The 12,565-nt window shown below is 50.7% G+C and overlaps 1 protein-coding gene across 1 annotated transcript; it reads right to left on the bottom strand.

Annotated features, from left to right (window-relative positions):
* Positions 1-120: 120 nt before the first annotated feature.
* Positions 121-5,613, bottom strand: LOC120507563 (protocadherin gamma-A10-like). The gene is made up of 2 exons (XM_039720368.1): positions 4,141-5,613; positions 121-2,806 (listed from the first exon to the last, which is right to left on the bottom strand). Exons 1-2 carry the CDS (start codon positions 5,340-5,342, stop codon positions 136-138), a joined length of 3,873 nt encoding a protein of 1,290 aa, XP_039576302.1. The 5' UTR covers positions 5,343-5,613; the 3' UTR covers positions 121-135.
* Positions 5,614-12,565: the final 6,952 nt, after the last annotated feature.

Below are 12,565 nucleotides of genomic sequence, written 5' to 3'. Positions count from 1 at the left end.
CCTGTCCCTCCTTCCTTCTTCACTAACTGGGAGGCACGGGGGGGAACCTACCCCGTGTTCACATGACGACAGCAAAGTGCACCAGCCTTCAGAATTTCATCGACAGAAAACCTACTATGCTTGAAGCAAAATCTCCTATGCAAGACCGGGGACACGGCGGGGAAAGGGCAGGGGAGCATCAGAAGAAAGCGTGGCAGAGAAAATGTGGAGAGAGAAACTCACCGAGGGAGGGGCAGAAGGCGCGGGCAGGGCGCCGGCGGGGTCCTGGTCCCCGAGCAGCGGCGCGGGCTCGTCGGGCGGCGGGCGGGCCGGGAGGGGGTCGCAGCAGCTGGCGGCCGAGAAGCGCAGCTGGCTCTTGCGCGAGTCGGCCGTGAGCGACACGTCGTGCGAGTAGGACTGCAGGAAGGCGCGCACGCCGTCGATGCCCACGAAGTGCGACACGGGCACGCCGCGCAGGGCGCCGCTGTCGGCCGGCAGCAGCTGCTGGCGGTGCCAGCGGCGCAGGCGCAGCGCCAGCAGCAGCAGCAGGAAGGCCACGAAGAGGCACGACACGGCGGCCACGGCCAGCACGAGCCAGCGCGTCAGGCTGGCGGCCGGCTCGCCCGGCGCCGCCGCCTCGTCGGCCGCGCTGCCCAGCTCGGCCAGCAGCTCGGCCACGCTCTCGGCCAGCACCACGCTCAGCGTGGCCGTGGCCGAGAGCGCCGGCCGCCCGTGGTCCCGCACCAGCACCACCAGGCTGTGGCGCGCCGCGTCGCGGGCCAGCGGCGAGCGCGCCGTGCGCACCTCGCCGCTGTGCAGCCCCACGCGGAACAGCCCCGGCTCCGTGGCCTTGGCCAGCTCGTAGGACAGCCACGCGTTCTGCCCCGCGTCCGCGTCCACCGCCACCACCTTGGCCACCAGCGCGCCGGCCTCCGACCGGCGCGGCGCCAGCTCCACGCCCGACCACGCCGCGCCCGAGCCCGCCGCTGCGCCCGCCGGCGGGTACAGCACCTGCGGCGCGTTGTCGTTCTCGTCCACGATCAGCAGCCGCACCGACACGTTGCTGCTCAGCGCCGGCGCGCCGCCGTCCTCCGCCCGCACCCACAGCTGCAGCTCGCGCACCTGCTCGTAGTCCAAGGAGCGCAGCGCGTACAGCGCGCCCGTCTCCGCCTGCACCGACACGTACGACGACAGCGGCGCGCCCCGCACCCGCCCCTCCGCCAGCCGGTAGCGCACGCGCGCGTTCTGCCCCCAGTCCGCGTCCGTGGCGCGCACCGTCAGCACCAGCGCGCCCGCCGCGTTGTTCTCCGCCAGCCGCGCGCTGTAGCGCTCCTCCAAGAACACCGGCGCGTTGTCGTTCACGTCCAGCACCCGCAGCGCCAGCACCGCGCTGCTCTGCAGCGACGGCGACCCGCCGTCCGCCGCCCGCACCGTCACGTTGTACTCCCACACCTGCTCCCGGTCCAGCTCGCTCGATGTCACCACACGGTAGTAGTCTTGATAGGACTTCTCCAGCCGGAACGGGACGTCTTTGTCAATCGAGCAGCGCACCTCGCCGTTCGCCCCCGTGTCGCCATCCTGCACGTGAAGCAGGGCCACAACAGTCCCCGGCTGAGCATCCTCGGCGATTTCACTCACTACCGAGGATACTGTCAGTTCGGGTGTATTGTCATTGACATCTGTCACAGAGATTGCGACTTTTGCCGTGTCAAAAAGCTCTCCCCCGTCATGTGCCTGAACCTCAAGTTCGTAAGAGGAGATTTCCTCGAAATCCAAGTGGTCCTTAACAGTTATCTCTCCTGTCTCAGAGTTGAGATTAAAAAGTTCTGAAGCACGGTCTGAAATTTTACGAAAGCTGTATTTCACATGACCATACAGCCCCTCGTCTGCGTCATTGGCAGTAACGGTGACGAGGACAGAGCCCACGGGCACGTCCTCGGGCACTCGCACCGTGTACTCCGCCTGGCTGAACACGGGCGCGTTGTCGTTCGCATCCACCACGGTCACGCGGATCCGAGCCGTGCCCGTCCGTGCCGGATCGCCGCCGTCCATCGCCCTCAGCACCAGCTCGTGAAACGCCGCCTCCTCCCGGTCCAGCGCCTTGGCCAGCACCAGCTCGGGACGCTGATCGCCGCCGGGGCCCGCCTGCACGGCCAGCGAGAAGTGCTCGTCGCCGCTCAGCTCATAGCTCTGCAGGGAATTCCGGCCCGAATCTGGGTCATGAGCTTCGGCCAGGGGAAACCGCGAACCCGGCGCTGTCGTCTCGCTTAGTCTGAGCTCTTTTTCTGCCTCTCTGAAGCTCGGCGCGTTGTCGTTAACATCCGTGATTTCCACTTCGATTCCGTAAACCTGCATCTGTCCCTCCACTATCAGTTCACAGCGCAGCACGCATTTCTCCACCAGCCGGCACAGCTGCTCTCTGTCGATCCTCTCCGCCGTCACTAAATGTCCCGTCTTCCCGTGCAGAGCAAAATACTGCGTCCTGCCTTTGTTTAGGATGCGCACTCTTCGATCGCTGAGCTCCAGCAGGTGCAGCCCCAGGTCCTTGGCCACGTCGCCCACGAACGAGCCCTTGGGCATCTCCTCGGGCACCGAGTAGCGCAGCTGCCCCCACGCCGCCTGCCACACCGCCAGCAGCACTCCCAACAGCAGAGCTCGCTGCCGCCGGCCCCCCCGCTTCTCCGCCGCGCACATCTCGATCGCGGTATTGTCGATCCTGCTCAAATTCCCCCTCTTTGTCCGGCTTGTCTCTAAGAGCCACTGCCGCCGGCCCCTTTGTCTCTCCGGAGCACGGTTCCCCACCGCGGGGACGTTCGCAAGCTGTCCGCTGCCGAGTCAGAGTGCGGGAGCGATCGAGCGGGTCCGCAGCGGGCGGGGCTGCAGCGCTCCGAGCTTCCTCTCGCTCCTCTCGGTCAACAGCGGCGCCCGCAGCCTCCGCCCGGCACTGCAGGCACCGAGCGCTGCTCGTTCTTGTCTCGCGGTCGGGCAGCTCGCCGGGATGGATCAGTAGCCAGACACACACTGCTTTTCTACTGGTGATCTCTGCTTGATCCTGCAGCTGATGACGACCAGGCATAAGCAACACGCCTCCCGTGGTCTTGTTATTTCCATCCACCACAAGGGCAAAAGTTTTTATCGTGGTGATATCATATGGATATAAATCTCTCTTAATATTACGTTTGGAAAACCACGACTTCTATTGCATGAGTCGGGAAACACAAATTCCCCCACATAGCTTTTATACTACTCGTGTTTGAAGAACTCTTTCCTTTTCCATTCCACGGATCAAAACAGTGTTGGGGTCTAGGGAAACCACTCAAACAGTCATAAGCCCCAAACTGATACTGCAGGCACGGTGCTTACTTTGCACCCGCACATTACATTACCATGAAAATTCTACACTGCTCCCCATTCACTGGCTACGTTTTTGGAATTTTTCGTTACAATCTTACTTAGCACAGAACCAACAGTGCTTTGACAAATCAGTCATAGAGGATTTTGAGATTCTAATTTCACCCAAGTCAGTAGAATAAGGTTTTCTACAGCAGCCATAACTCAAAAGATGGGAACAAACACAGAGAGGTGAACTTTCATATTCAAGAAGTCACATGGAACTTTCCATAGGGAGTCATACACCTAACAATATTTACCAGCAGAGTTTTGTCCACCTACTAAGAGTCGGAAAAAAGGAGCGAAGGGGTAAAAATATCGGGAAGGAAATCTCTCCAATCCAAGCTCATTATCTACGTCTCATTCTACACAATAGGAATCCGCCAGTTACTGTGACGAGGCTATGCAAAGAACATTTTTGTTCCTACCGAGAATCATTAATCTGAGCCAGAATCGGAGATTAATGAAACGAGCTTCAAAGTTCTACATACATTCTAGGCACCAGAAATTAAAAGGAAAGGACTTCCAACTGAGCATGAATGTCTAAAGGGTGTTGTGGCTGTAACTGTCACTTGCGAAGGAAATAAGGAAAAGAAAACACTACAGAAGGAACTATTTAATGTGCTCATGGAAAGAGGAAAGGGACACTTAAACACCCAGAAAATAAAAAACAACTCTCATGAGCGTTTCTGCCACGCCGTTGGGAGAAGGTTAAGAGAGGAAGAGGGCGCGGAGTTACAGACCTGGAGTGCATCCCGGTCGGCCGGTTACGAGCCGCCCGACGACGCCACGATCGACAGAGGCGCCTCTCCCGACAGCTCGCACCACACCTGACCGTTCTCACCCGAGTCTCTGTCCCGCACTTTTAGAAGGGCCACCACGGTGCCCACCGCAGCATCCTCGGGCACGGGGCTGGACACCGAGAGCAGTGTGATCTCGGGCGCGTTGTCATTCACGTCCAGCACCTCCACCTCCACCTTGCAGTGCGCTATCAAACCCCCTCCGTCTTTTGCCTCCACAGCCAAGGTAAACACGTGCGTGTCCTCAAAGTCCAAAGCCTCCTGCAGTGTGACAGACCCACTCTCTGTATCTATCACGAACTTCTGAAGTGCCTTGGCTGGCATTTTTCCGAAGCCGTAGGTGATGCGGGCGTTGGTGCCTGCGTCGGCGTCTGAGGCTGACAGCTTTAGTACTTCCGAACCCGGCGGTGTGTTTTCGGGCAGGCTCACGCGGTATCGGTCCTGTTCAAATACGGGTGCATTGTCATTGGCGTCCGTCACGTTGACCCGAATCTGGACAGTCCCGGACCTCACAGGGTCCCCGGCATCAACTGCCGTCAGCACCAGCTCAAAGGAGCTCTGCTTCTCTCGGTCCAAGGCTCTCTCCAGAACTAATTCCAGTTTGCTTCCGTCCGGGCTGTCCTTCATGGCAAGAGAAAAGGACGGGTTGCTGGTGAGCTGATAAGTCAGCAGCGAATTGCTGCCCACGTCTGCATCATGGGCCATCTCCAAAGGAAAACGAGCACCGGGAAGCGTCCATTCACCAATCTCGAGGTCCAGAGCAGTTTTGCTGAAGGTCGGGGAATTGTCGTTCACGTCCTCGATGGTCACTTCAATGTGGAAAATATTCAGCGGGTTGTGCACCAGCGCCTCGAAGCTGACGGAGCAGGTCGCCGACTCGCCGCACATCTCCTCCCGGTCCAGCCTCTCATTCACGTACAGGTTCCCGTTCTCCTCATTCACCGTGAAGTATTGCTTCTCGTCGCTCAGCCGCAGCTTGCGCGCCGGCAGCTCGTCCGCGCTGAGCCCCAGGTCCCGCGCCAGCGGCCCCACGAGCGAGCCTCTGCCCAGCTCCTCGGGGATGGCGTAGCGGACCCGCTCGGCCGCCGCCCGGCCCCACACGCACAGCAGCACCGCGGCCAGCAGCGCTCGCCCGCCGCCCGGCCCAAGCCTCTGCCGCCGCCTCACCGCCATTCTCTGCCCGCAGCGCTCGCCGCGCTCCTGCCTCCTGCCGCTGCCCTGCCTCCCTTCCAGCCGCTCTCGCCGCCCACAACACACACCGCTCAAAGGCTGCGAGCTCGCCGCGCCGCCTCTCGCCGCCTCTCGCCGCTGCTGCTGGCGGCGGTGCCGCTGCCGCTGTGGCCGGCGCCGGGCGAGCGAGCAGCCTGCGGGGGCAGGACGCTGCGGCGGCGGCGGCGGCGGCTCCAGCGCCGCTCGGCGGCGGCCAACAGCGACACCCGGAGGCGCCGCCGCGCCACTGCAGCCGCCTTCTCCAAGTTCATTTCCAATGTGTGTGAGGCATCTTCCCGCTCATGGGAACAATCCCTGAGCGGTCGCAACAAGAAGAGACAGCCAAAATATGAATTTACGATACCCAGTTGTATCTCTTTCCCAAGCCCTCTCTATCTCTTCATACCAAGCTTGCAAATCTTTTCAATCTTTCCTGATATTTCACCTTCCTGCCCACAGATGACACTGAGGCCCACACAAATGACTTCACATTACTCTGAAATCCTCAGGTCTGGTTCTGATTCTGGGCAACAATTAACATTGAGGGAGAGATGTTAATTTCAAAGGTGCACTCAGACCTGTGTCACTGCACATACCTGCCAAAGGAAAGCAAAGTACAAGGCCAGGCAGGCTCTGCACTCTGCACATCCTGGCACCCACTACGCTTTAATGTGGAGAAACCCTTGATGGTCTTGGTGGACGGTTAAAACTTCAAAGCTTGTCATAAGAATTTTTACAATATTTCCCCTGCTTTAATTTGGAGAGCTTCTAGACAAAGGCCCTAACATCTGGTCAGTCCATCTAACTACAGCATGATCAACTGAAAATTTTACAGTGATTTCTGATGATTCATACAGAAATCCAAATACAAAATTCATACAAAACTCCAAATATGACCTTATTGAGGAAGGTATCTTGGGTCTATGATCTTGAGTTTCTCAGCCACAACTCTCTCTTCAAATCTCATGTCCAGACAAACTGGAAACTCACTGAATCCCAGAGGTTACACTGACTTCAGAGGGTTGCTAGGTGTCTTTTAATTCTACTGGGTGACTTCACTAAGCTCCAGATATTGCTTTTTTCAGAACAACAATGCTGGCCCTCAATAAATCAAAGAAGCCAACTAAAAAAACCTCCCACTGCCCCACATGGTGCTGATTGTTCCCTACTGTGAGAAATCCAGCTCTGCACAGTGTAGGAAATCAGACAGAGGAGAATGTTGTAGTCCTGCAGTCCCCAAGAAATAAGAACAATCTCCAGGTTGGTGGGACTGGCCATCTGTGCTCTGCAACCTGTCCTGTGCTCTGGAGCTTGGCAGAAGGCCTCTGGAGGTGATTGCTGCTATGGAATAAGGCTCCTTGGTCTTTTTTGTGCTTGTTACCCACTTGGAGACAGCAATGGGTGAGGCTCTGTTCATGTTCCTCATGAGGACTTTTTTGCAAAGCAGAAGCTCAAATCACTCCCTCGTTTCTGAGTATTTAGAAATTACAAAAAAAAAAAAAAAACAAAACAAAAAACCAAAAAAACAAAAAAAAACCCACCAAAAACCCCCAAAACAAACCCAAAATATCTGTGACTGGCCTCTCTGAGGGAGATAATGGACTCCTGGAATACACAGGTGCATTCTCATATCTCTGCCTTACAAAAATCTTTTACAATGCCCCTGAAAGTCACCAGTGTCTGAACGAGCAAGTGAGACTGTGAAGTCTTACTTTGGACTATATAGTATTGGGTTCTGGTTTTGGAAATGCACCAGTGCTTCCACAGCAATTATAAACCATTCTACCAATTTATAAATTATTCTACCCATATGTTATCATTCTTATTTCTCTCAAACCCTATTCAAATTTCAGATTTGTTTATGATTTTGTCATTAATAAAAATACCTCGTAAGAAGATAATGCTTCATCATCATGCACATAAAGGAGATACAGCTACCTGATCACCACCATTCTGACAAAAATATAATTATTCAAAAGCACAGGAATGATAAATGGACGAATTAAAAGAGGGGTGGTCATCCAACAGTGATGTAGTCATCAAACCATTCACTTAGGGGAATCTCTTCCCCTCTTCTATCACACAAACACAAAATTGTGACTTACTCTAAGGCCATGTTTACATTTGTTCACTCAGAATTGGAACTCAAGGGTCTGCCACTTGTGTCTCCTGCCTTCCTCACCAGCTACAATGTGACTAAACAGACACTAAAGAACAAGGCCTTGGCAAATGAAGTTTTGCCTCTACTAATTATACAAACATATGGTAAGAAACCCTGACTTTAAAGGCTTTATCATGGGCCTCTTGGTCAAGCTAAGTTTTCTGAGAAAGTGGAACAGGCTCTCTTTTACACTATGTTGCTTCATCCTCACACATAGAATTTTTTCTTAGGTGACCAAAGTACGTATTTCCTGAAAAAAACTCCACTCATAACTTCTAATGCAAAAGCAGTGTCCAGATCCAGGGAAACAGAAGCATGACCATCCAGGGAAAAAATGCCTAGAAGGACATGTTGGTACAACCTTGAACAAACTCTCCATTGCAACATTCCAGGCAGATATAATTTAGATAAAGAGCTTTCAGATAGGAATTAGAAACTTGCCAAAGCTAGGGGAGAATTCCACTAGGAAACCCTCCAAGGAGCAGAGTGATGTGCAAAGGTCTTTTCCCAGGCTCCTCTATCAAGCAAAGCCAGTTGTGGTTACAAGGAGTCTCATTCAGCCCTTTCCTGGTTGATACAATTTCACTCTGAGCCAAATAATGTATCCCATAAAGCCAGTGGCAGCTGCCATATTTATTTTCTGAAATCTCCGTGCCAGGCAGCATGGCTGTGTGGTGATGATCTCCCATTACGGGGACACCTCCCATGACTGCTCCTCGAGGCAGGGAGATCCTTTACCAGGAAGAGATCTTTGGATGGGTCCAATTTGAGGCCTCCCTAAAGTGCAGCTGGACATGCATCAAACTTGCTTCAAAACACATTTCCACAACATCACATTAAGGCACTTCCGACAATACTTCGGACAGAGATTCTTTAGACAATCCAAATCATTCATTCATGACATCTAACCAGGTGCCAACCTTCTGAAAGGCAGAGCTATTGGACAAATGCTCTGTTATCAGTCTTGCATGGAATAAACTGTGTTTTGGAAGAGCCGCCTGGAGTCCCGCATCTCTCATTTAGGCTGTTACAAGGGAAACCAGGATCACAGACAAAAATGGCACACCATGAAATCAAACAAGTCCTCAGTCAAAACCACATTAATTCACCTAATTTCCTAGTAGGAATTCAGCCTCTTGCTCTGCATCCACAGTAGACAGTTGCACCATGGACACATCCAACTACTTGGATTATTGTTATCTTATGTCAATTGCAAGTGAAAAAGAAATGGACATTGAAGTTCAGCAGTATTTTATGAAACCTGAAGTGTATCAAAGTCTTTGTCTTGGCAGCTAAACACCTTCAGGTGGGAATAGAAACTGCTCCCCATGCCTGTTAATTTCAACAGATCTCCTTTCCCAGGTCTGTCAGCCAAACTGAGACCCAGTTTTAGATCATGAGAAGCAGCAAGGAAGGAATGACAAGAGCACAGAAGTGAAGAAATTATAGCTTAACATTTCAGACTGTGTCAAATGTGGCAGGTACACAGGGAGGAGTGTCTAGAATCAAGAGGCACAAGTAATTTCTTTGGAGAAGAAGAATAGAAAACGCAGATGGGCACAACAATGGGATTAATACAGTAAATAGGGGAAACTCAATGTTCCCACCACCCTTCAAGGCATTTCAAACCACAGACAAGCAAACCTGTCCTGTCTTCCATGCAGACAGAATGCTTTGGCAAGCTCAAATATCATGCAGGAGGGGAGCTACCTTTGAAGACAGAAATCCTTGAAAGACATGTTTCCCACACAACTTCTGCTATGGAGATCGAGGATCATCATACAGATGAATGCATCAGAATATAAAATGTTCTAGTGGGTAGAAGCTACACATGGTTCAGTTAAAGTCTCAGTCTTCAAAGTCCACTCAAAGACAGCATCATTCTTTGTCAGCACATGGGCTTTTCAGAAGATACGTGACTCTGCAAAAATTAATGCACAGTTTATGTCCACATCCTAGGACCAGCATTCTCAGGAAGAGCCCTATCAGACATGAGAGAGGATTAAATGAGTAAGTTTCTTGTCAATGCTTCAAATGAAAAGTTAATTTCTAGCAGAAGTACCCTCCCATCCTTTTCTTTCCAAGCATTCTGCAAAATCCTCTTGAAACCACTTTTCACATCTCTGATGGTGATTCTCTAAGCCATGTCAATCCCTCATTCACAGCACATACCCATGCATCAGCTCTCTAAATGCAGAGTTACTGGACAAATGCTCTATGATCAGAGAACTACCACTGCCTTTAAACACAGAGAAACCAGGACTGCACAAAAGATGGCACAGGCCTTGGTACTATGCATCGTTTCAAACCACTGCTCAGGTAGAATTGCATTGATTCACCTTTTTCCCTGGTATGACGCCAGCCTCTGTCCTCCTTGTTCTGCATTCACAGCTTTTACTCACACAATGCACAACACCAACAGTTACTTCATAAAAAAAGAGCCATTAATAACATCTGAAGGTTGGTCAAGGCTGAGAAAAGCATTATTCAACCATGATGAAATTCTACATCCAGACACAGAAGGACATAATGGCTGGAAAAATGATGCTTCATGTGGCAGTTCTTACACACAGAATTTCTGAAGGAAATTTGCACTTCCATGGGTATTGTTTGCAGAGAAATTCATCAGAGGATTGAGCTCCCCTTTCTGGATGCAGAAAAAGGGCACCTGGTGTAAGTGGCAAGGCCTTGGTAATCACCACGACATGAAGAGACACCCAGCCAGGTGGAACATCCAGCTGTCTCTTTTCCTGCTTTAGGCCACTCTCTGACTGATCTTGCACTGAATGCTCACCATGAATGTGCAGCAAGCAAGAGCACTGATTCTGCTGACACCAGAACAGACACATTATCAGGACACACAACAAGCCCACCTCTACCTCCTCATAACAATCAGGGCAGAATTCAGCTGTCAGTCACTGGGAAGAACATGCAATAGGAAGGCAAACTGACGAACCCGCTTGTCCACACTTCACCCTGCCCAAGCACCACACAAACCCAAAATGCCTTTGCAAACAGTCATCTCTGAAAAAAGTTGTGTGCACATTTCTCGTTCTGTAAGAATGAAGGTCAAAACATTAACGCATGAAAGACATTTCTCCTCTTTAACATTACTCAAAGAAATGTAAAATGTTCTCAAGTTCATAAGAGATATACAGATCTGATAAAAACTCAGCAAAAAGGATCAGCTCAGAGACACCTTCAGCATGAAGGTAACTCGGCAACAATGTCAACAGATCAGAGCAGATACTGTCATATATAATGGTCTGCTATTGGAATCTCCCCAGAAACAGTGCAGGAGATTAGCACCTAGTAATCTAGGTGCTAATCCAGTAATCACCACACAGATTCTAGTAATCACCACAAACTCTTCAGAATCTTGATCTCAAAGATTCTGGCAGAGCCTTTGAAAGGAGAACTAACAATCCTCTTCCTCCTCCTAAAGCTGACATTGTGACATTTTACAACTTTATCATTAACTTGTTACGTAACTACATCCCATCAAGTGGCAAATAAATACAAAGACAAACCAAATGCTCTCAGTACTTGCTGGCCTCAGTAAAGAAGAGACTCACATTGCCTGATAATACACATGGACAACTCCTTCAAAACGTGCACTTTTTTTTTTTTTTTACCCTCATAATACGCAAGCAGATTGGCCACATGCACTTCAAAGAAGAAAGATCAGGATTGCATAGGCAAAGGGGAATCTGTACTCCAGGACAGACCGGGGAGGTAACCAGTGTGAAATACAGAGATGAGTAGGAAACACCAGATATGAACCTCCAGTCGGCAACATACTCACTTGAAACATTAAGGAATTGAAAAATTTTAGAAGAGCTACGATTTTAGTTAGAGGTAAGCTTTATTTGAGCTAATTAAAACAAATAGGCATTGATGAAGATAAGAGTTAGTAGTTAACTAATAATTGATTGCTTGTCAACACAATGTTGGGTGAGCTGGCTTCATAATGAAGAATATAGAAACTGATAAATAGCTTTTAGGGATTTAAGACAATTGTGGGCCTCTTTTGCTTCAAAAGCAATTGAAGACAAGGAACGGGAGTTCTAACAAGGGTTCATTTGTCATATTTGCATTGAAAAGGTAGAAAGGTCAGAACAAGGAACACTACAATTACTTCCTTTTTTTGGGACCCCTCCCAATGAAAGAGACCACCGACCCATTTCAAGGAACACACTACGCCTGCCTAATAGCTTTTGCACTAATTAGCATACAAAGCGGGGAATGGGATATACCAAAATTATGAATATGTATTTGTATTTTGGGTATTCAACATTTGTATACATAAAAGAACGCTGTAATCACCTGTAAAATGGCAGCGTGTATTTGGGAGCTACCCCACTTGCTGCGTCACAATACACATACACTTTCTAACTTTAAACTGTTAGAGTCTTTGTCCATCACAGCTGGATATCGGTATTAGATCAAAATCCACATTTTAGTAAATCACACTGCTCCTGCCCCAAGCCACCCGCTACGTGTAAGCGTGGGGAGTGAAACAGGGTCAACCTCCTCTCCATTTAGAACACAGACTATGAATGAAAGACCATGGAAGTGGGAAAGGGAAGCGAGGCCGAAACAGTGTGGTTCAAAGGAACTGACCGGTGCAGTGGCTGGGTCACGGGGGAGAGCGCCAGCAAGGTCCTGAAAACACATCCTTACTGTTTCAGATTTGAATGCACTCACCGGAATTGTGAAAATGAGCTGCAATCCTCCTGGAAACAAAAGCCTGAATAAAAGTGTAATTACAACTCTGAAGAAACTCTGTATCACATTCTGGCACAGAAATACTGGCATAGGTAGATAATGGAGGTTTGACACAGGATTAATTGGCTCTTCCGGCCAACAATAATGGTTCCACACAAACACTTACTGTGGAAAAGGTTTCTGTGGCAACACTGTCATTGTCATTCATGACAGAGAAACCAGGATCAGAACAGAACAGCAATGGCACTGCCTTTGGCACCAAGCATGAAATCAAACCATTTCTCTGCCAAACCCACAC

This window comes from Passer montanus, unplaced genomic scaffold (genome assembly GCF_014805655.1).
Source record: "Passer montanus isolate IOZ18808 unplaced genomic scaffold, ASM1480565v1 scaffold436, whole genome shotgun sequence".
In the NCBI taxonomy this organism is placed as follows: domain Eukaryota; kingdom Metazoa; phylum Chordata; class Aves; order Passeriformes; family Passeridae; genus Passer; species Passer montanus.
This window is presented reverse-complemented; position numbering and strand designations above follow the sequence as displayed.

What these genes read in the sequence shown, in the direction of transcription:
- LOC120507563 (XM_039720368.1), bottom strand. Translation starts at nt 5,342, where the DNA reads ATGGCGGTGAGGCGGCGGCAGAGGCTTGGGCCGGGCGGCGGGCGAGCG. An exon ending in GTGGCGTCGTCGGGCGGCTC is followed by an intron (nt 2,807 to 4,140) that starts GTAACCGGCCGA and finishes CTGACTCGGCAG; the next exon opens with CGGACAGCTTGCGAACGTCC.